General features: G+C 32.2%; 4 protein-coding genes across 5 annotated transcripts; 2 read left to right on the forward strand and 2 right to left on the reverse strand.

Moving 5' to 3' along the window:
• Positions 1-1,343: 1,343 nt before the first annotated feature.
• Positions 1,344-4,799, forward strand: LOC107006887 (putative Myb family transcription factor At1g14600). The gene is made up of 5 exons (XM_027913706.1): positions 1,344-1,561; positions 2,286-2,362; positions 3,118-3,188; positions 3,628-3,727; positions 4,595-4,799. The coding sequence occupies exons 1-5, from the start codon at positions 1,402-1,404 to the stop codon at positions 4,712-4,714; spliced, it is 528 nt and encodes a 175-aa protein (XP_027769507.1). The 5' UTR covers positions 1,344-1,401; the 3' UTR covers positions 4,715-4,799.
• A 700-nt stretch (positions 4,800-5,499) lies between these two features.
• Positions 5,500-9,992, reverse strand: LOC107005167 (reticulon-like protein B8). The gene is made up of 6 exons (XM_015203687.2): positions 9,867-9,992; positions 8,437-8,637; positions 8,176-8,356; positions 6,978-7,116; positions 6,347-6,416; positions 5,500-5,947 (listed from the first exon to the last, which is right to left on the reverse strand). The coding sequence occupies exons 2-6, from the start codon at positions 8,618-8,620 to the stop codon at positions 5,778-5,780; spliced, it is 744 nt and encodes a 247-aa protein (XP_015059173.1). The 5' UTR covers positions 8,621-8,637; positions 9,867-9,992; the 3' UTR covers positions 5,500-5,777.
• A 2,652-nt stretch (positions 9,993-12,644) lies between these two features.
• Positions 12,645-15,636, forward strand: LOC107005867 (polygalacturonase-like). The gene is made up of 4 exons (XM_015204517.2): positions 12,645-12,834; positions 13,332-13,631; positions 13,731-14,246; positions 15,126-15,636. The coding sequence occupies exons 1-4, from the start codon at positions 12,706-12,708 to the stop codon at positions 15,408-15,410; spliced, it is 1,230 nt and encodes a 409-aa protein (XP_015060003.1). The 5' UTR covers positions 12,645-12,705; the 3' UTR covers positions 15,411-15,636.
• Positions 15,637-16,476: 840 nt separating this feature from the next.
• On the reverse strand, positions 16,477-23,644 carry LOC107005623 (WD repeat-containing protein 26 homolog). 2 transcript variants are annotated; one of them, XM_015204264.2, is made up of 5 exons: positions 23,305-23,644; positions 19,679-20,575; positions 18,643-18,744; positions 17,223-17,852; positions 16,477-16,861 (listed from the first exon to the last, which is right to left on the reverse strand). In XM_015204264.2, exons 2-5 carry the CDS (start codon positions 20,474-20,476, stop codon positions 16,637-16,639), a joined length of 1,755 nt encoding a protein of 584 aa, XP_015059750.1. In that variant the 5' UTR covers positions 20,477-20,575; positions 23,305-23,644; the 3' UTR covers positions 16,477-16,636. The 2 variants fall into 2 exon arrangements, with proteins under 2 accessions (XP_015059750.1, XP_015059751.1); XM_015204265.2 differs by having other exon boundaries at positions 16,482-16,861; positions 23,569-23,640.
• Between the last annotated feature and the right edge of the window lie 166 nt (positions 23,645-23,810).

The following is a 23,810-nucleotide window of genomic DNA, read 5'->3' on the forward strand; positions in this document are numbered from 1 at the left end:
AAATTTAATAAATTTTGTTATGAAATATATATAGAACAAAAAAATTAGATGACACTAATTGTAGTTAGGTTTCTATATGCAATCATTTATTAATTATCGTGCCTAAACTGTACGATATATATTTAATATCATAGTAATAATTTTTATGACTTCAAACATAAATGGCATCATGGTTTTTTTTTTTTTTTTTAAAAATAATCAAAAAGAAAAATTACACAAATTAATTAGACTATTAAAAGCATTCCTTAAATAACATATTTCAAGTTAGTATATAGTTTGGGATATATGCCAACTGTAATTATGATATTTATAAGATTTATTTGACTAATTTCTTTTCGATATCAAGAAAATTATGATTCATTATACATTTTTCCATCTTACGAAATAAGGTATAATATTACTTATTATATATTATCAGTATATAAAAAGATCTTTTGTGTACAATTCTGCATAATTTCGAATGTTATCAGTTTCGGTACGTAGATCAAATAATACATACAAGCAAAAGTTCCTAGATTCAAAGATTTTTTTTTGTATTATTAGCCGTGCAATTTAATTGAGTATATAAATATGTATTATAGGGTTTAAAAGGGTCATACATATAAATCATCAAAATTTGTGATGGAATGAAATAATAATTGATAAAATTTCAATAAATCATCATTTTGAACCTTTAAAAATAAAAAAAACAACACTAGTAGACAAGTTTTCCCTTTTTATATAAGATATAAAATCTGTTCAATCGAATTTTTAAAATTAACCTATTTTGAAAAGTGCTTTTGGTTAGCGATTTCTATTTTTATTAAGAATAAATTTATTTTTAAAAAATACTTTTGAACAATAATTATTATTTAAAATATACTTATGACCGATATTTCAAAACAAGATATAAAATCTATTCAATCGAATTTTTAAAATTAACCTATTTTAGAAAAATGCTTTTAATTAGCGGTTTCTAATTTTATTAATAATAATTTTTTTAAAAAAAATACTTTTAAGCAATAATTATTATTTAAAAAATACTTATGACCAATATCTCAAAACAAATATCAGACATCATATACAAATTGAGAAATAGAAAAAGGGGTTACACATGCAATCCATTATAGTTTATAAATAACCTTTTGACAAAGTCACTTTACAAAAGATTTTTATTCTATTATTATTATTTCCATTATAGGTTTTTTTTTTTAATTTCCTTTTCAATTTTTTTTATTTTTTTTCTTGTGAGGGAAATTCAAGATGGAAATGACAAGGAATTAGAGGATGTTTCCTAAAGTCCACACAAACCAAAAAAAAGTCCATAATCTCATACCCCCCTCTCTATATAATTTGTTATTTCCTCTTTTCTACACAACATATATAATTACATTAATTCATGTTATAATATAAGGTTTTGAGATGATGGAAATATTCTTAATGTCACAAGAAATGATGAGAAAATCAAAAAAAATGAAGGAAGTTAGAAAATACCAGAAATCATTAGCTCCACGTTTAAGATGGACTCCACAACTTCATCATCTCTTTATTCAATCTGTTCAAAATCTTGGTGGAAGAAATAGTAAGTTTTTTTTTTTTTACAAATAAAAACATCATAATAATTAGAATATAGTTTTTAAAACTTTTTTTTCCACTATATATTCTATAGTAATAAGCAAAGAAATTCTTGAAAAAATTTATGTGGTTTTTTATTAATAGAAAATTAATTAATCGTGGAAAACAGATTCAGAATTTGAATTTTATGAATTAGAGAAGTTTATTATTATATGTTACATATGTAGTAGATTATATGTAATTGAAATATCTTGATGGAAGAAATAGTAAGCATTTCTCACAAAGAAAATAAATTCATTCTTTTTGTGTTCTTTCTTGAATTTAGAAGTAACCCAAAAAAAAGAGAGGAGGGTGGGGTTGCATGGATTGAGCGGAGACGAATTCAGAATATGACAGTTATGTTTAGACTGATCGATATAATCTTATTATTATATGTGTATATCTTAATTTCTTTTTGTTATATAGGTACACAAATCAACAAATTCAGAATCTAAACTTAATGATTTCAACCTAGAAATGTTTTAGCAATGAACTCATGCACTTACACGATTATGTGTTTAGAATCAAATATTTATTACTATATGAAGTGTATGTATTATCGTGTATCTGAAAATAATCGATTCAGATGAACCTATAATAATAATTAGTTAGTTGAATACATAGAACTTGCTCTAAATCCGCTTCGATTATTTGATTTAATGATTATTATTTTTTGCTTTGTATTTTGATAGAAGCAACACCAAAGAGAATTGTGCAAATGATGGCCATAAAAGGATTGAAGATTTCTCATGTTAAAAGTCATCTCCAGGTACTATATATCTAACTTACCCTACCTAGTTATTAGTTACTAATAATAATAATTATCGAAATTTCTGTATTTACTCGAATGATGCTATAAATCTTCATTATGAAGTGCTTATATTTGTTTTAATAGTTATTGTTTTGATTCTTTCGAAAATTTAAATATCAGAGAGAGTACACTCTTATTTATTTTATTATATTTTGAATTTGTCTCATCATGTACGAGCTTGATTTTTCTTTTCCGAAAGTTTAATTCAATTTCTTATAAATCTTGTACCCTAATTAGTAACTCTAATATTCCAATTGCACAAAAAATTAAATTAAATTAAATTCAAGTAAATAAATATCATGCCTATGGATCTAGGTCTATGAAGACATATAGATTGGTCCAAACATGTAATTAAATTAGTGGAAGAATTTTGCATAATATGTTTAATTTAAATAAATATACAACTAGGTTAGGTATATATCATGCTAGCCATAGAAATTTTAAAATTATTGATCGACTATAACAAAAATAAAATATTCTATCGCTAATTTATTGCTAAATATATCGCTACGAAATAAATTTTTTTGATAGTTCATTGATGTTTTTTACTAATTCGTTACTAAATAGGATTAGCAACAATTTTCTTGAACCTAGCTATGGTCTCTTATGAAATTTGTATAACTCAAATTAAAAGATATTACATATTTTTGTGATTTTATAATAAGTCTAATTAATAGTTACTAATTATAATTATAATTAATTATGAAAATCAGATGTATAGAAACATGAGGGAGCATCCAAGCCTCCATGTTGTAATGCCAGATTTCAATTTGTCTTCACCAATGTAAGTACTCTTATCTTATCTGAGCTCATTTATATTGTCGGTTTCGAATTCGAAATAATAAATATAGAGGGTTATCGAGGGTTACTGAAAATTAAACAACCTCTTTATTTCATACAATAAGGTTAATTAAGATAAAGTATATTTTACCTTCTTAAAATCGTACTTACAAAATTATACTAGATTTATTGTTGTAATTTCCATTCGATAATGTAGAGGTTATAACATCCGTCGAAAAATTATATTATACATAGAATCAAGTTGTTTTTTATGTATTTATAATAGGCGTAGAATTCATTTGACTTCCTCGTATATTTACTTCTTTCTGTTTTGAATTTTGTTAGCGAGAATCATGACTATCCATCAGTATTACTGAATTCGATCAAATTCGTAACTGATATTCTAGCTCCGACGTTCCGTAATCTTTACATCCTTTTTTCAGGCATGTGTCAAAAATATTAGGAGAACATGCTCAAAATAGTAGAAAACAGAAAGAATCTGGAAGCCAAAATGGTGAAAATATACATTATAATGATTTCCAGGTAAATAATTTTCTAAAATATTATTTGTTAATTTTAACAGTAGATCATTTATTTTATTTATCAAGTTACCTATTATTTCCTTTCTACAAATTTATATGTCACACTTTTATTTTTAATCGATCCAACAGAATATCATCATAGTCGATAATTGTTCGTAAAAATAGGATAAGTAGCCTTATAGATAATGAGAAATTACGTAAATCTCACTAGTTTAGGAGCTAATTATTTTGATATACTTTAGTTTGCAATTATACTGGTGTCTCCGGATACAGGTATCTCAGAAACATGTCAACTTTAGGTGTAATTTGTTCTATATATATGGTATCCAAGTGGATTCACATACATCCGGGATACATAGTAAATCTCGATCTCCACTCTCCCAAATAATCTGGTATCTCATATACATACGAGTCACACCACATTACATACAAATACAAATATTTAGCGTATCTAGTTTGATTCGCATGTATATGCTAGATATGTATGAATCACTCCACATGCATACAAAACATGTATCTGTATTTAGTATGATTCGTACATATCTATACAAATTTTGTCCGCGTCTCTCTCTAGTCTCTCTCATCTCTCTCCATATTTTTGTGTATCTGGTAGCAAAATATAAGTATCTAAATGTAAGATACGTAAGAAACTCTTAACTAATGATAAGATACATAATACGTATTTTGAAATCATCTGTAATAATAGTATATATGGTAGTGAAGCATATTAGTATAAAACCTATATATTGTCAGTATATATAAATTAAATCCTATAATAATTATAATTACTTTATAATTAGTCATGATTTAATTGTATAAATATCTTTTACAAATGTTATGCATATTTTTTTAAAAAAAAAATTTCCAGGAAGCAGAAGGAAGTTTAAGTAGTGGAATGACAAAGGAGGAAGAAGAAGATAATGATGGTGAAATATATGAGTATAGAGAAACTAGTACTCAAATTAACCTAGATTTAACTCTCTCTTAATCATTATTTTAATTTTTAATTAATTAATTATGTGAGTATATAATTAAATAGTCCCCTAGCTAGTTGATATTTACCATTTTTCTTATGTTTATGTACATTATCATTATTATAATAATAGAACTAAGCATCTATAAAATATAATTGTGCTGTTCGAATCAACATGTACGTACTTTTACTGATACTGTAAGAGACTTAGTTTGCTATCTATCACCAGCATAGACTCGAGCTTTGGATAGACGGAAAGAAACCATCTAACATTTTTGCTTCTGATGAAATTTAATTATGTCCGGAATATTTAAGAGATAAGAAACGATGAATTAAATTGAAGAAATAATCAAACACTCAGTCCTTACATTTCAATTTGTGAGAATACATATTTAGACACGAAATTTAAGAAAATAAGCAGTAAGCACGGTTGAAAATTATGGTTTTAAACATCTTACGAAGTTTTTGAGGTTATACAAACATGTCAATTGACTATACAATAAGAAGTTTAAAACTCATGTCGTTCTTTTTTAAACAGACTATGATGAAATTTAATATTTTGGTCTGAATTCAATTTTACCTATGTTAATAAAAACTACCATAAGCAAAAAAACTCATTTTCATCCCATATTCCCAGTGAAATACATGCAACTTCTTCAAAAACTACCATTCATACTTTTTTTTTTGGTCATAACCGTGGCGTCTGAGTGAGCTTGCACACGCCTTAACTAATTCCACGGGATACCAGCAATAGTTACTAGGTAACTCTATTTTCCGAGGGTGGAACAGATGAGAAAAAATCACTTGAAACCTCATAGTGACCAACTCATTTCGTTGACCACTGGGCGTTCACATATACTTTCTGCATAAACTCAATTTATTTTCAAATGCCAAACATCAATCGAAGTACCTGCAACATTTACACGACGAGCTGACCTACAGTTCAATACCTCGTCGATTAATCCTAAGCATACATACAGCAATTTGTTGCCTAAGCACGAAAACGAGTTTCATATTTGATCTCTCCATACAGGCTAATGTTTTCTCTCCACGAGTTTACCTTCAGTAAATTGAAGATTTATTCAACCTTCTTTCCCCTGAAGCTGCCTCGCGGTAGTCTGCTGAGGACACCAGAATCCAGCTTCTTGTAATGGCCTTGAAGCTTATCGAGGGCACTGTAAACGAAACCATCAACTTCATCTTCATATCTTTCGTATAGCACTGGTAGAGTGTGAGCAGCGATGAAACCTTATAAACAGTCAAAATTCAAACTTTAGTCAAGACAACGTCCTTTAATAGTTGTAATGAAAACAGCAATGTAAGAGCGGAATTTTTTCTAATGATATGATTAAACTTACTGTCTTTCTCCCTCTTCCGTAGTCTTTGTTTCATATGCTATTATCAAGGGTCCGCCTTATATTTCCAACACTAATTAGTACTACTTTTAAAACATCTGATCCTGTTTGTCAAAGGACTCTATATTCTACTTATCACCGTCTTACACGTTCCAGATAACGAGTTTATATTTGTATATTAGACTGCTTCATATCAGTATGAAATTGCTATCTGGAAAATGAAATCATCTCCCGGTTTGATAGTGAAAGAATAAACTGTAGTACGCTATCATGGAAATGAGAGATCGCTTACCAATATACAGAACAGTCAAGAAGTTGCACCAGGTTCCGATCATACCAGCAGCCCACAAGCTCAGTATAACCTATGACAAGCCCGAAGACATAAAAAAAAACGAAGAGCAAGAGATTTCAGGGAGACAGGCAACCGCAAGAGTTTTTTATGAGGGGGGTGGGGGGATGTCAAACAGCTGCAAGAAAATTTAGTGATCGGAGCATAGAATTTTCGCCTAAGATATGGATCTTAGTCCAAAAATATCACTAGGGATTGTGAAAATAAGTTAGCGAGTATATTGAACAAACAATGTAGAAGTCTTGGGATCTCGTAATTGAGTTTAGAAGGGAAAACCTATCTCGATTAGCCTATGAAGGCAGACCTAACTCACTTTGCTTTCTATTGCCTGGTGGTTTATGATCGGAAACAGTTCATACTTATGTCACACCTCACCTAGAGAAACGATAATCAAATAAAGCTTACGACATTCAAAGAAAGGCTGCAAGATTAATGCCCGCAAAAAAAAAGGTAACTTGGAATAGGACCACATAATTCAAATTAAATACTTCATACTTTCTATCATTTTGCGGTAAGCATATCCTTTTTAATAGAATTGATGATATATATGTATGGTTAACGACTTTAAGCATACCACTACGAATTGTTTCAGATTACCGCCCAAGGCAGCATCTTGAAGGAAGCCCAAACCATGGTTTATTTCAGAGCCTATTCTCTTGGCAATATTGATGAAGAGGTCTTCAGGTAAGACAAGACGAGGAACCGTAGGAGACCTGTTGCCATAGAATGTAACTGCCGTTAATTTGATTCAAGAATGTGATATAGCACACAAATTAGAACAACAAAGTACAAAAAGAGAACATTGCTTTAGAAAATATACAATCTCCACTACAGGTCAGTCTTTTACGCCAGATAAATTCCGAATTAGGTATTACCAACTGGACCATGACTGAGACCTTATGGTTCTCAACCCACCTCATTAACCACTAGGCCACACCCTAGGGTACGTGGGGAGTCACATTTAATAGTACTTGGATATAATATTTATAAAGTTCAGGGATCTATTAGGTAGAAAAATGTTAAAGTATCAGCAACTAGCTGCTAAAAAATGGACAGTCTTTGGGAGACATCATTCAACACTTATTTGTTTGCAACTTTGCATTTTGATATCCTTAAATATTCAACACTTCTGCGTGTTAGGAGAAAAATAATGCGTAGTACTTTATAGTTTATAGAAATGACTTCTTATTTTGTGATACAATGTAAGCAGACCGTATTGTCATAGGCTTATAGCACCTGAAATATTACATAAATAACTCTGGTTATTTTCTCCCTTGAAAGGATCATCGAAGAAAAAAACAAAAAAAGAACAACAAACATGGAGGAAATATCCTATATGAAAGAATGTGAAGATTCAACCTAAACCTTGACCGAATGAGTTAAGTAACACGATATATTGTAGCTTTAAAATTAAAACCAAACGGAGGCCTTTATATGCAATGTGACAATGTCAGACATTATTATTACCTGTTTATTACCAACAACAACATACCCAATGAAATTCCACGAAGTGCAGTTTGGGGAGGGTAAAGTTTACGCAGACCTTACCCCTACCTCTACCTCGTGAAGGTAGAGAGGCTATTTTCAAAAGACCCTCAGCTCAAGTGAAGCAAATCAAAGTAGTAATGAAAAGGAAAAAGTGGCAGTGAAGAAAACATGGAAACTAATAGGACATAGTGTACAACATAGAGGCAAGGGACAATAACATCAACAAAATAGTGTGATCACCGAAATATAATAAGCAACAGATGGTGACAGATAATAAAGGCTACCTGTTTATTACCCCAGAAGCATTTTTCAACAGAAACTGCGCGATCAGACCAAAGGACAGACCAAAGCACAGAAGTGAAAGAAAATTGTAGTTAAGCCACTCAAATAGCACCCAGATGGCTGTAGCACTGATTAAAACGCCTGCTGAAATTTTCTTGTTTCTCCACAACATGCTATCAGCAGCTACAAATCCGAGGAAACATATTCAGTATTGCTATACAGCCACAACGAGATAAAGACGATAATGTATAAAAATACCGTACATTTGCCTCCACCCAAACAATGGTGGATTGGTTTTTGACGTCCAAATAACCTATTGAATTGAGCACTAACAGAGCTTTCACTTTCCTCTTGAAAGAATGACGTAGCTTTGTGTTTCAGCTCACCCTCAGAAATAGAGTCCATGATGTTGTTCAAAAGATTTTCAGCTGTTATTCCTTCCGGCATTTTGTTCTTTCTTTTTTCTTTGGAAACATAAGAAGCTAAGTCAGTCATCAGAAGAATAACACACGGCACAAAGTCATTATGGAAAGCCGCAAGATTTTTGTAGACCAAATACTGGTAAATCATGTTGCTCGGACTCTCCAAAAATGTTGTCCCAAAATGCACTCCTTTTGGAGGATCTAACGCACACTTGTCAATATTTTTGAAGAGTCCGAGCAACATCGTCAACAACCAAAGAAAATAAGCTTTTGGTAAGTAATATATCAGAGTAGTAGAATATTGAACAAGAACACAAATCATATATTAGCATTACAAAATAAAAAGGTATCTCAGAAGAAATAATGGAGCATATGTGGCTCACAATATTAAAGAACGGAGCAATCCGAAAAGGAAACTAAGAAGTTTGCAAACATGAACACACACACACACAGCAAGAAGAGAAGCCTAAAAGTCATCAGAAAATCCGTGTCTTCCAGAGAAGCAACAAGTCATACAGGATTTATCCCCAAACATAACACAGGAAATCTACTGACTGTATGAAATCACACGACTAGTCACATTCCAAAAGCACTTAACAATCAGTTTCTATAGCTTAGCTTAGACAGCATAAATTCTTATTTGCTATGATAAATGGTACTCCTCCATCTGAAACAGAACGCGGAAAATCTGAAATGGTATTGATATTAGATATCAATAGAACCAAAGACCTCATATGTACAGTAAAATTTATCAAAAGGTGACGAGATAAAGAACGACAAATTATTACTCAACCCCCAACCATGGTGTTCAAGCCAGTTTGCGCACACCTCGACTAACAACAACAACAGATACCCCAAATTGGAAAAAATCACCTAGTATTTCATCTCGGTTAGGATTTAAACCCGAAACCTCATGGTACTCAACCCAATTCATTAACCACTACACCACACCCTAGTTTGCCACCCCCAATCTACTTATATTGGTTCAATTTTCTTCATAACATAAACCTTTTTCTTAGGCAATTCTTAACTAATCCTAGTTTTTCCTAGGGAACAGATCAAAAAGATCTAATCTTTTTTGACTATCCAACATAATTAACCAATTTCCATTACAAAAGTTAAAACTTTTCAAAGAATCTTGATGGTACCCCACTAATTATTTTTTCCACAATTTTCTTAACACACAAAATGTAAAGAACAAATCACAACAATGGAACCATAAAATCAAAAACCCAAAAGGGAAAAATGAAGAGTAAATGAAAAAGACTAACCTTTATCAAGAATTATAAACCCAAAGTACTCAAAACTGGAGAAACTAGCAAAGAAAATAAAAAATTGTCTTTTTTAATCATGAAGATATTATGTTCTTGGGTTTTTGGTCATTTTGAAATTTCTTCACCCACCCCCCTCAAACCCCCCCCCACATGAATTCTATGATAATTTTTAAAAAATACCATTTATCAATTATTTATATATAAAAAAATTTAGTTATTTGATTAATGTATACTTATTTAATATGGAGTCCATTAAGGTGATATTCTATATAAAAACTATATATTCCAAATATTTTAATTTAGATCTTTAATTAAATCTAAAAGAATATTAGAAATTTCGATAATGGCAGAATCAAGTGATGTCAAAAGTTTCTAGGTTATTTAACACATTTGATTGGTTGATACGAGTTGATTCTTTCTTAATACTATTCAACACATTCGATTGGTTGATACCTGTTGATTTTCTGTTACGATAAGTTGATGAACAATAATCGATCGCCTTGAATAAATTACATGATATATATAAACCTTTTTTGTCTTCTTTTTAAAATTTGTTGTTTTTAAAATCCATAAACATAATATTAGAGATTGATTTAATAAATTTGTATAAATTTTTTATTTCGACCACATACTCACATATGTCATTTTCACAAAGGACGCAAACTTTTTTTGATATTATATTATTGAAGTGTGAATCACGTGGAATTATGAATATTACTACGGAAAATGATAAAAAATACCCTTAAATTATCTGACTCATATATATCCTTAAACTATATTTTGGCTCAAAACTATCCTTCCCGTTAAACTATTGGGTCAAAAATGCTCTTCTAATTAACGAAAATTGTTAAATACCATGTGGATGTCACATGAATGCCACATGGCACCCCAATAGATTTCCACTGCCACATAGACTAAAAGGAAAAGGGTCAAAAGTACCCTTAAACTATCCAAAATAGCTCATATTTACCCTTAAACTATATTTCGGCTCAAAAATACTCTTGCCGTCAAACTATTGGGTCAAAAGTGACCTTCTTATTGGTGAAAGTTGTTAGATGCCAAGTGTGAAAATATTAAGCCAACTTTTAAGGGAAAACAGAGTCCATCTGTTTGCTCTGACTCTGCTTCTGCTCTCGTCGCCGCTGCTTCGTCTTCTTAATTGATCTAATTTTTTGAGTAATATCGTAACTTCAATTATATTTATTTTTTTTCACACGATCTTTGCATTTACGATTTTTCTTACTCAATTACTAAATCAATTTTTGTATGTATCATTTTAAAATCTATAAATTTATGATTTCAGTTATATCGATTTTTTTTCAACTTGCAAATATAACTTAATTATGATCGAAATACGAATAGAAAAATGCCAAATCAAATCAAATTTATTTGACTTCGAATTGAATTACACTTTTCAAAATCAAAAATAAAATTTTATAGTGTTAGAACTTTGAGTGTTAATTATGTTCTTGTTTCCATTATTATTATATACATATATTATTTGGTATGGTTCGACATTTTTTCAATTAATTTTATCAAATAATAATCTTCTCTAATTATTTCATACAATTATAAATTTATATAAAATTGTCGATTTTATTCAAGAAAATTAAAAATTTAATTCAATACAATTCAGTTCGATCGGTTAAATCGGGTTTTTATAAACCATTGACACCCCTACCTACGCCCTCAAATTCTACCCCGACCATCCCAACAAGTCCCAAATATATAGGTATATACAAACCACAACCCAAATAGAAATACTCTAATATTTTTTTTTGTTAAGATTATTATTTATAAAACTTCCACAATAATGTGTTTGTATTTTTTTTAAAAAAAATTAAAGGATATTCTTGGAAAGAAATACAAAAGTAAAGATGTTAGAAAAAATGGATATAAGTTTATAGACTGTCGTAGGACAAGAAATCCAAATATATCATAATAAAGAAATAGTAATTTTATATTTTAAAATAATACACGAAAATTTATTTTCTATTGTACTTTTAAACTAAGTAAAACAGGAAAGTGAAGAATCATAGTATCTTAGTTGGTTACATGAACTCTCATGCACTTCACTGGTGAACGTTCGATTTTCCACCCTAGAATCCCCTCCATGTTACCCTATCCCTACTCTAATCCAGTGACAAGAGTCCAATTTTGATTAACGGGTGTCAAAACATAAAGAAGTGAAGTCACTTAGAATCCAAAGAATATTTTTAATATTTATATATGTATCTAGCTACACAATGTAGTTTTTCGACGAAGGGGTGTTGATCTATTTTTGACTCCGCCACTGTCCCTATATCTACACTTATGCCAAATTCAAGATTTTCACCAAGGCAGTTCGAAAAATCAAAAATATAGTGTGAGAGATTTGAACTTGAAATTTTTTATGATAAATTTTAAACCTATCAACCACTAGGTTGACCTTTAATCTTATATTCCAAGACGTTCAAAATCTTTATAAAAAAAATTTTAAACATATGTTTAATATATCATATAAATTTTTACAGAAAATGTTCGAGTGAACCCCTCACTACCTTCTAAATCCGCTCCTGTCCTAGCCCCATCTTTTTTTTAAAAAAAAAACAAGAAAATTATAAGTGGTAAAATAAATCATTAAAAAAAAGAAAAAAAATTTAGACCATATACAACTAATTTTCAACTTCTTCTCCGCAATACAATCTATGGTTTAAAATAGGTAGAATGTTTCAATTGTGCCAATTTTTTTACACTATAAAAAGGCTTCAACATTCACTTTACAAATTCATAAATTGAAGTATTACTCCAAAAAGAAAAAAAACATAAAAAAAAAATTCAAAAAAAGAAAAAAAAAATGGATATGAAAATCAAGTTTGTTTATTTTGGATTGGGTGTGTTATTTCTAGCACATTTTGGAGAATCTCAAAATGCAACTTTTGATATAACCAAATATGGTGCCACAGCCAATGCTGATATTAGTGAGGTAAGTCATGCATTTTTTTCTCTCATTATTTTGTTGATTTCAACCTACTTTCATTAAAAAAAAAAATCACTTTGTTTTTAAACGATGAATAAAATAAGTAAGTTATTACCATCGAAGGATGTGGTCATGTGGCCTAGCTATATTCAGTTGAATCTCATTCGCTTAAAAATCATAATGCATAAATTAAGATAAAAATGATTATGAATCGTTGAATGTCAGTTACATATATAAAGACAAAATTTTCTTTAGGACATAGGTTAAAATCTCAAATGTAATATTTTTAAAATACTCCCTTTTATTAATATTTTTGACTCAGTCACGATCGATGTCTAGCGATTATGAAATGAACTACAATCACGTAAGATTAAGTTTACAATCAAATCACAAAATTTATATGTCTGAGTGTCATATTACATAATCAAATTACACAAAAGCTGATCAGACACATTATGATATCTTCAAAGCTAATATTATACAACATTATTATAATGTTTTAGGCTGTTGGAAAAGCTTTTAAAGAGGCATGTGCATCAACAAGTCCAAGTACAATCGTGATCCCAAAAGGAACATTTCAAATGAACCAAGTGAAATTAGAAGGACCATGCAAAGGCCCTATTGAACTTCAAATTCAAGCCATTTTGAAAGCACCAACGGACCCTAATGCAATCAAGACTGGTGAATGGTTAACAGTCAACAAACTTGATTTCTTCACAATGTCTGGTGGTGGAACACTTGATGGTCAAGGTAAAGAAGCATGGGAATGCAAAAAGTCAAAAAAGTGCACCAAGCTTCCCAATGTAAGTTCGTGTTTCTGTTTGATCAAACTTTTAAAATCTATTTTTCACACGAGCAAACGCGTGCTAACTAACGCTATTTTGTGTTTTATTTTGGTGTAGAATTTGAGCTTCAACTCCCTCACAAATTCCATAATCAAGGACATAACAACATTGGATAGCAAAGCATTCCATGTGAATGTTAACCAATGCAAGAACATAACATTCACCAAATTCAATGTCAGTGCTCCGGCTGATAGCCCGAACACTGATGGAATCCACGTGGCGAGAGCAAGCTCTGTGAATATCACAGAGTCTGCTTTCTCCACGGGAGATGATTGTATCTCCATTGGCGATGAAACGGAACAACTTTACATCACTAAAGTCACTTGTGGACCTGGTCATGGTATTAGTGTTGGTTCCCTTGGTGGAAATCCTGGTGAAAAGCCAGTTGTTGGTGTTTTTGTTAAAAATTGCACTTTAGTTAGCACTGATAATGGTGTTAGGATCAAGACATGGCCTGCTTCACATCCTGGTGTTGTATCTGATATACATTTTGAAGATATCATTGTGCAAAATGTTAGCAACCCTATTGTCATTGATCAAGTTTATTGCCCAAGTGGAAAATGCAACAAAGACGTAAGTATATATCGCTCGATCTAGTAGTTCACATGATTGAGATTTTCACATTCTTTTAAATAAAAATAACACCTCATACACATTTAACGCTATATATATCGCATACTACATGGTTACTTTTACAAAAATAACCACTTTTTGTTGCTTTTATTTAAAAACTAGCCACTTTTTTGAAAACTTCTTAAAAATTAGACCATTGGTCTAAAGTTTTCAAAATGTGTCCCAATGAATTACATTTAATCTATTGTGCATTGTTTTTCTTCTCTTAATAGATATAGTTGACCGCTTTATCTAGCTAATTTACAAAAATAACCACTTTTTGTTGCTTTTATTTAAAAACTAGCCACTTTTTGAAAACTTCTTAAAAATTAGACCATTGGTCTAAAGTTTTCAAAATGTGTCCCAATGAATCACATTTAATCTATTGTCCATTGTTTTTCTTCTCTTAATAGATATAGTTGACCAATTTATCTAGCTAATTTACAAAAATAACCACTTTTTGTTGCTTTTATTTAAAAACTAGCCACTTTTTGAAAACTTCTTAAAAATTAGACCATTGGTCTAAAGTTTTCAAAATGTGTCACAATGAATCACATTTAATCTGTTGTGCATTGTTTTTCTTCTCTTAATAGATATAGTTGACCACTTTATCTAGCTAATTTGCAAAAAATAACCACTTTTGTCTTGCCAGAGTTAATCACTTTTCCAACATCAGATCGTTGGTCTGAAGTTCAAAAGCGGCCCAACCCACCCACTATGCACATACATACACTATACGTATTATGCATACTCTTACTTACTTATACCTCTAAGTCTCACGTACAACGATAATCTTTATACTCGATATTTCACGATTCTTTTTTGTAATTCTTTTTGTAGTTGCCTTCACAAGTGAAGATTAGCAAGGTGTCTATCCAAAACATAAAAGGTACATCAAGAACTCATAATGCAGTCTCACTAACTTGTAGCAAAGGCTCACCATGTGAAGGTGTTGAAGTTGGAGATGTTGACATTTCATATAGTGGTAAAGAAGGACCAGCAAAATCAAGTTGTGAAAATATTAAGCCAACTTTTAAGGGAAAACAAACTCCAGCTATTTGTTCAGCTGGTGCTGATGCTCCTGCTAATGCTCCCGCTCCCGCCGCGGCCGCCGCAGCTTCTTAAAATTAATAATTACAAAAAATAAAAAATAAAATAACGATTTTGAATAAAAAAAATCTCGATGTTTGATATTCTTATTGTAAGTTTGATTGATTGATTTGATGTATGATCATCATTTTTTTTAATTATACATAAAACGTATGTTTGTTTTTGTTTATTATTGAGAGATGATGTATTTATTAATCGGCTCAAATCACAAATTGTCCAAACAATTGTTGGATTTAATGAATTTATTGTATATTTACACATTTTAAAAAAATATTATTCACTTTAGCCTTTTTAGTATCTTTTACTTCTTTATATTCTAAATCTCGACCATTTAGATGAAAATTCTTGTTTTGATATTGATTATGATGATCTCATGTGATGGTAAACCAAATAGAGACACTGTGTCTAATTTATACTACTGGAAATCGGTCAATTTTCATCGAACGAATACGTTCGATTAGAAAAACACATGTTGAAGATGTTTTTTGTTTGGACAAAATATCTGAAATTGACTGATAAAATTTGACATAATACATATATTGGACCCTAAACTTGGTTTCAAATTTTAACTTTGACCTCCAACTTTCATAATGTACAAACAGACACTTTAACTATCCAACTTTTAAATAAATAAACACATGAGTCCTACATGACACAATACACGTAGGACACCACGTAGGAAAAAAATGACATGTAGGATGACATGTGTGTCTATTTTTTCAACTTTATGCAAGTTTAAATGTCTATTTGTGCACATCCAAAGTTGAAGGGCATAAATGTAATTTGAAGCCAAATCAAAAGGCACATTTATGTATTATGCCGATAAAATTTTAAGCTATGAGCATATATCAAAAAAAATAATCATATTTCGACTTGAATTGGGTTAAAACCCAAGTCAATAGCAGCAAATAATTGATATGTACACGCAAACTTTGGGAGAGTAAAATGTACGTAGATCTTACCCCTACCTTGACAGGTAGAGAGTTTGTTTACGATAGACCCTTAGCTCACGAAAAGCAAAAACACAACAAGCAGTAACAACAGAACCCACAGGAATCAACCAAAAAGAGAGAGAGAGAGATGGAGAAGTTCAACATTTATTTCTGAACTGAATGCAAGTTGTACATTCTTGTTTGTCTTAAAGGTTAAGCTTAATGATGTAAAGAGATTACACATCGAAAGCAACTGGTTATGGAGAGAGATCTTGTAACGACTCACTCGCTCATTCCACCTCCAAGAATTCACGTTCTGCAATGGCAGTCGCCCACACAATTACTTACAGCTCCCTCGTCATTGTGCTTCATCACGTTTGCAGGATTTAAACCCCATATGCGAATGGTCTGATCATCACTTCCTGATGCCAGCATATGAGGATTTGCTGGGTTCCAACTAACACAGTTGACAGTCCCAGAATGTCCAGCTAACTTCCGGAGGAGTTGTTGTGAGCATCTGTCCCATATATATACCTGAAATATGGTATTAGATCAAGATCACTTTCTCTCCCCCGGAAATAACAATAAGAAAGTATTCTTTCCACGACAATAAAGATGTCAAAGCATAAACAAAGTAAAAAAAAACGCAGGACATTGTCACGGGCTGGTCTTGAACCTTATACTTTGATTGTTAATAAAAAAGAGGGAAGGGTCAAAAAAAACAAAGGAAGTTCTATCCTGGTCATGAAAACGCTGAATTTAGGGTCAAAAACCATCTGAAAAGACGCCTGTCTAATTTGATGATAGTAGAATTGTCAAATTGCTTGAATGTGCAACTAAGCATACAAATCATAACAACAAAAAGATTTGGTTTCTCAACCAACGAAAGAAGTACCTGTGAATCCTCACTTCCACTGGCGATGAAAGCTTGACGAATTCCACCAAAGCAAGGCTTTATGATGAAGCGTTCTTGCTTATGGCCTTTATAAATGTGTACGAGTTTTATAACCCCATCTATACTCCAGAGATGGATTTCTTGATTCAACAGACTTACCAATACGTATTTACCGTCTGCGGACAATACAAATGAAGTTATTGCTTCATCCTCTACAATTATTTTCTCTGTTTTTGATTCCAATCCAACTAACAGTATCACATTATTTTTACAAAGAGAGACCATCTGTTTCCCATCACTTGTTATCCCCAAATCAGCTATTTTAGTAATCCGATGGCCTTTCCAACACCGCAGCTCTTTCCCTTCAAGATCCCACATGCTAATGCTTTTGTTAGTAACACCACAAAATATCCTTTCCCCATCTGGAGCCCATCCACACGAAATAAAACCAAGACCATTTTTCTCATAAAGACGTATACACTCACCGGAGTCTACATCCCACAGTCTAACGACCTCTTCCAGGCCACAGGTGAGAAGCTGACTATCATCAGGGCTCCATGATACAAAGCACACAGGCTCCTCATGACCAATAACTTTGTGCTTCAAGCATAACCTTCCATCCAACTTCACCTGCAGAAGGGCAAAATAATTGAGAGGTGAACATAAATCGTCAGTCAAATCTACCATTAAAATTTAGTTTTTCAGCAATAACAGCTCACTTTTCCCTTGTTCTCTGAACTACCTACCCCTGGGAAAGAGAACCAGAAAACCCATCTGTTTAGATCTTTTACCAAAATCATATACACCTATAGCAGGATTCTTTAGGTCGGAGAATGAATGTTACACAATGTTTAAATGGTATTGTAGGATAAAATATGAATAAATTGAGAATCATTTGGGAAGCAAGACTTGATCATAAAGATGTATTGGTAAAAATAGCTGAGGATATGGTTATCTCGTTAAGACTAACATGGGAAAGAACACAATCAGAAAGGAATAAGGAAAGATAGCTAGTGTGATGATGAAAAAGAAAGAAGTTGGTATTGTTAGAGTTCTAGAGCGGAAGAGGAGCTACTCTCTCTAAAGGTTTATCAGTTATAGAAATGGACGAAGGACTTTCTACTGTCATACTAAAGATACATCAGTGGAATCTACAAAAAAGAAACATTTCATTTGTGGCACAGCATGGAAAAGTGAAGCAAAAATAGTGCAACTTTTTTCTGAAAATATTAGTTAAAGTAAAAAAGAAAAGGATAAAGATCATGCAAGAAAATCATGGCACCGGGTGCAAAGAGAGAAGAAATTCAATGGAGAAAAGTTTAATTAAAATAAATAATAAAGGATATAACAAGCATTAGTCAAGAGGACCTTTGATAAAGCAAAAATCTGTTGAGCAATACTTAAGAGCAATTAAACTTACCTCCCATATAATTACTGAACAATCAGCAGATGACGAGGCCAAACACTTCCCGTTATGAGAGAACTCCAAAAACCAGACTTCATCTTTGTGTCCTTCTAATATCTGGTGCACGACAAACAATGAAGAAAGGATTAGAGCTCAACGTGATCAATAAACCCCTCTCTTATTTCTTTTACTCTCAGCTTTCAATAATTGATCTAAACCCCTTCATTCTCAAAAACCAAAAAAATGATCTAAGCCCTTCTACCAATCATAGTCAATTCAATGATATTATTGTTCGAAGAAGGAAAAAAAACCTGTGTATGAGTAATACATGCAATCAAGCTCTATACAAGGACACTACAAGAAAAACTCAAACCAAGTCATCACATATCAAACTTTTCTGCATAATTTGCAAGGACGGGGAAATACATGGGTATACATCCTTTTTGATATCTACGGAAGATAATCAATAACCCACTTCGACAGGTCTCATTCAAATCTAGAACATCTAAACCATGATTCCAAAATGAAAGAATGAAGGAAAAGAACAATAAAGTGGAATAACTGTGTAGTTCTCATCTATCGGCACTGTACACGTCGTTTACTATATGAATCTTGGACTTCACATTTTCCCTCCATTCCAGCAAAGGCAAGGTAGGAATATTACAGTATTGTAGAAGGATTATCGTTGAGTAGACAGCAATATGCCTAGACTTCTATCACAGACACAAAAGAGGTCTAGAGTAGATAAAATTTGATAAATTCTACTTATTCCTTATACACATACTTGTACTTCTGCTGAATAAAATATAGGAAAAACACAATCGACACAATGACAGCATAACCAAATATGGAATAACCAAAATTTTACACAATAGAAAGCACAAACTCAACACTTCATCAACACATCACCTCAGACCTATCACTGATATATAAACTTAAACACAGATGGAATAAGTTAAAAGGTGATTAATAATGCAATTGACTGACAACCAATCCTGGAATGATAATGCTTGCAGGTTAAACAAGTATCAAGACTCAAATGTGATCTAACCTGCAAAGTCTGAGATGGAATCTGATCTATTCCACAATGGTGATCAGTGAGCAATGACATGTCATTGATTAACGAGTTGTGAAGAGAACAAGATCCCAGTTGAAATTCAAGCCCCTGTTCAACCAGATGGATCAATCTATTTTCGGGAGGCATGACTGTTGTGGGAAACAGTCCCTGCAATTCTTCTAGTAGCTTTGTCCTTAATTTTATTTTCATTATTTCTGGACCTGACTCCCCTGAGACAACCTGTTGTGAAGGTGATATAATACAGAATGAAAGATCGCGGACTCTATCGCTATTTATGCAAAGAGGTGCAATTTCAGTCCTCAATGTCTTCAAAGCATCCATGACTTTTTCTCTGTCTAACAGTTCAAAGAACTTCTGCTCCAGTATCATAAAAGATGCCAACTTCACAATTTTTTCATCCACAAGACCAATTTTATGCAATGTGGCTATACTTTCATCCCATTTCCCATCAAGGATTTGCTGCATAAATAAATTTACTAGAGAGGGGTGCAAAGGTATGCCTGACTCTTCCTCTAGTTGCGCCCCCGCCTTCTTATAGCCAAGAGAATATAACGTCTCGGTTATGATCTGAACTAATTCAACTTTCTTGACTACTCCTTTTCTACCAACAACCTCATCGTCCCCTTGAATTTCCAGAGGACGAACCATCAAGTCACTCAATGGGGAACTTACAGGATCCCTAAGAAATGTCCCGTTCGAACGATCTGCTGATTCTCTAAATGATACTTTCACACGTTTTGAGAGTGGTTCATCATCCTCTGCGCCACCCATGAAATATATATCTCAGCCCATATATAACAGCAGATGCATAAACAGATCTGAGAGTTGAGATCACGATTTCAATACTTCAAAGGAAAAAAACACGACTACCTGCATAACACCAGGAAAGGAAAGAACATACAATTAATAAAGTTGTAAAGAGCATAACAAGAAAAAAACTTAAGTAGAGGATTACTTGCTTTAACGAATCGAAGATATGAAAATGAAATAGAGAAGAAGACGGAGGCGGAGAGGTCGAGGTAGAGGAAGAGGGAGATCGGTGCGGAGAGGTAGAGGTAAAGGTAGAGGAAGAGGGAGACAGGGGCGGAGAGGGAGAGGTGAAAGACACAAACTGATCTAACAAGAGTAAAGGTTAAAAGTCATCTCACATTCACATCATCTTCAGTCTATTATATACTAAACATTTTTGTTGAATGCACTCTCAAGACCTAAATTAGTCAGACTCGGGTGTAGATATTCAATATAGGTGCGAATCTAAAGGTCATATTCTTCATCACATAAATTTTGGGATTCGGGAATACTAATGCGAATGTGAATATGGGTGTCCGGACAATAAATGTATACTATGACTACAAAGTATATATCTCGATTAATTAAAGTTGTGACACCGAAACTAATACATTAATTCTTTATAAACACCTAATTGTTTTTATTTGTAAAATATCTCGCGTAATAGCAAACCATTTTCATGCTTAATGCAACTATATATATATGTCATAAACCCAAAAATCGAGCCAAATACCTAATCAAACTATACTTCTCGGTCATAGATGTAGTCAAAGCACCCAAGGTAAGTTGACCAAATCAAGTGTAGATCCCACACCCATGTCATGCCGACACGGGTGCCAAATCTGCCAGTTACAAATGGTATCTTATGTATCCTCGGAGAAAATTAGCGACCAGAACACCGCTGTCCGCGAGAAAAATTCCCCATTCTTCTAAGAATCTTAGAAAAACGGGGTTGTTTTAAGAGCTCCCCATCATTGCCTAACCCCACAGAAGTTTGCAACTAAGGAGATTCACTAAATAAAATGCAAGATCAAAAAACTTTTCCTGACCCTACAAGGAGATGCGAAACTAAGGCATGTGTTTGAGAGCGTGTCCGCACACACACAAGCACACAAGTTATCCTTTCATCAAACTTTGTCATCAGTGTCTCCTCCTCACTTCATATCCTCAGTAGGGCTAATTGATGCTTAAGTTACACCATACAAGATGTTAAACTATATATCTTAAAAGTATAGTTAAAGAAAACATCCGAAGTTCATTAGCCACTATCAACTTGTTAGGTCATTGCACAGCGACTAACAATAGTCTAGTCCGCCCATGCAAAGAATGACTTGAGGACACAAAATACACCCACAATGAGCTGGAGTAGTTAACAATATCTCTCACATTTGAAATGCAGAACTTTACACGAGTTGGCTGCACACCAGAATCAATATTCCTAAATGCTGCACAACAAAAGCCATACCCTACATCATTCACAAAATTCTGTTGAACAGTTTTGAGCAGAAGGTCAAATGTCTTCTAAAAATGGTTGAATGTCATCTAGAAGATTAACCTGTTAGAGAGATGACATTTTCCTTCTTTTTTTCTCAATAAGACCTGCAACACGGTCAATCATGGGTAGAAATGACTTTTTTTCCTTATGCCAAGTGGGTAAAAACATGTTTTATTTATGAGTGCCAGACAGACTTGAATTCATGAGCTCTGCTTCCTTTGATACCAAGTTGAAGTGTGTGTGCCGCCTCTTAAAAAAATGAGATCATCTAGACTAGGCTTTCGTATGTGTCTATTTATGTTTGCAACGATGATTAACAATGACTAATTTTCAATAGTTATGCTCCTCTAATTTCCAATTGCATGTAGTATCGCATGCTAAATAACTTAACTTCCACTCCACTTGAAGGTCAAAACATAATCCACACCAGCAACTACTATGGCTAGTGATCCAACTATAGAAATTTGATAAGTAACTAACCAAATAATCCAACAACAGATTTAAGTGTTACTTCATCAAACTTAGTGCGATCTATGGTCAGAAAAGGCCCTCACATTGTAATGTCTAGTTCATTAAGGTAAATCAGCTGCTAGAGGCGGAACTAAGATTAGCCTCTAAATCCACTCTTGTGAGCTGCTATAGGCGGGACTAAGATTAGCCTCTAAATCCACTCTTGTGAGCTGCTAGGAGAAGACTTTAATTTACTATTATGCCTCAATCTGGAACTAAGTGTTCACTTCATTAACTTAAAGCAATCTATTGTCAGAAAAGGCCAACACATTGTAGTTTCTAGTTCATTAAGGTAAATCAACTACCAGAGACAGAACCAAGATTGAAAATTTATGGGATTATACTGAGTATGTTGTTGTTTTCGTCTTAGCAGAAGCTACTAGTTCACGTGAAAAGACTTTAATTGACTATTACACCTCAATCCTCAACTAAAAAGGATCGGCTTTATGAATCCTCTCAATCCATTTCGCTCCCTTCAATCCCGTCTCTATGACATTACTGAGTAAACGGTTTGTTCCGAGCTAATACACAAACACATTTTACTATATACAAACTCCTTAACTTCCAAATAAGCATAAACAATAGTATCTAAGTTCTTCAAAAGCATAATCATTTTAATTGACAAGCAGATTACAACAATCAATTAGTAAATAAAATAAAAAGCCAAATGACAAATAATCATTAACTTCCAATGAATAAATTCAAACATATAATAAATACTTACAGTTACACCAAACTCCCAATATCAATAAATTAAGAATCAAACAAAACACAAATAAATATATAAAAAAAATAAAAATATTACCACAACAGTATATCAATAGATTCGCTTGAAATCTTCAACACCCAGAAATTAATTAACGCTTCAGATCAAAATGGGTTTACAAAAACAGAAGAAAAAAAACTGATTTTGTAATCGATATTACCCAAAACCAACAAAAAAATATTTTAAAAAATTTATAAAAAATTGTACTTTTCTCCCTTATTTCTCGGTATTTAGATGATTAACCAAAATATGGATACAAAGAGGTAATATGAAGAAAAAAAATAAAAGAGAAATATGACTGACTGTTCGAAGCTTTTGTTAATGGCGGTTTCAGTTGAAAGGCATATTTTGTTGTGAAGAAAAATGGTGGAGAAGGTGACTTATTTTTATTTTTAGTATATATATTTTTTGCTATATTTTCACATTTTTTTTTCGAAAACAAACTTTTTATCTTGGTAAATATAAAATAAAAACAATGAAATATATCCTATCTTTTCAAACTTCATATATGAAATTTCATGAAGTATATTATCTCGATAACTTAC

This window comes from Solanum pennellii, chromosome 12, assembly GCF_001406875.1.
Source record: "Solanum pennellii chromosome 12, SPENNV200".
Taxonomy (NCBI): Eukaryota; Viridiplantae; Streptophyta; class Magnoliopsida; order Solanales; family Solanaceae; genus Solanum; species Solanum pennellii.

What these genes read in the sequence shown, in the direction of transcription:
- LOC107005867 (XM_015204517.2), top strand. Translation starts at nt 12,706, where the DNA reads ATGGATATGAAAATCAAGTTTGTTTATTTTGGATTGGGTGTGTTATTT. An exon ending in AGTGCACCAAGCTTCCCAAT is followed by an intron (nt 13,632 to 13,730) that starts GTAAGTTCGTGT and finishes ATTTTGGTGTAG; the next exon opens with AATTTGAGCTTCAACTCCCT. An exon ending in GTGGAAAATGCAACAAAGAC is followed by an intron (nt 14,247 to 15,125) that starts GTAAGTATATAT and finishes TTCTTTTTGTAG; the next exon opens with TTGCCTTCACAAGTGAAGAT.
- LOC107005167 (XM_015203687.2), bottom strand. Translation starts at nt 8,620, where the DNA reads ATGCCGGAAGGAATAACAGCTGAAAATCTTTTGAACAACATCATGGAC. An exon ending in GCTTCTGGGGTAATAAACAG is followed by an intron (nt 7,117 to 8,175) that starts GTAGCCTTTATT and finishes CTATGGCAACAG; the next exon opens with GTCTCCTACGGTTCCTCGTC. An exon ending in ATCTGAAACAATTCGTAGTG is followed by an intron (nt 6,417 to 6,977) that starts GTATGCTTAAAG and finishes GGCTTGTCATAG; the next exon opens with GTTATACTGAGCTTGTGGGC.
- LOC107005623 (XM_015204264.2), bottom strand. Translation starts at nt 20,476, where the DNA reads ATGGGTGGCGCAGAGGATGATGAACCACTCTCAAAACGTGTGAAAGTA. An exon ending in TTCCATCTCAGACTTTGCAG is followed by an intron (nt 18,745 to 19,678) that starts GTTAGATCACAT and finishes GTCGTGCACCAG; the next exon opens with ATATTAGAAGGACACAAAGA. An exon ending in GTGGAAGTGAGGATTCACAG is followed by an intron (nt 16,862 to 17,222) that starts GTACTTCTTTCG and finishes ACCATATTTCAG; the next exon opens with GTATATATATGGGACAGATG.
- LOC107006887 (XM_027913706.1), top strand. Translation starts at nt 1,402, where the DNA reads ATGATGGAAATATTCTTAATGTCACAAGAAATGATGAGAAAATCAAAA. An exon ending in ATGTTAAAAGTCATCTCCAG is followed by an intron (nt 2,363 to 3,117) that starts GTACTATATATC and finishes TATGAAAATCAG; the next exon opens with ATGTATAGAAACATGAGGGA. An exon ending in TACATTATAATGATTTCCAG is followed by an intron (nt 3,728 to 4,594) that starts GTAAATAATTTT and finishes AAAAATTTCCAG; the next exon opens with GAAGCAGAAGGAAGTTTAAG.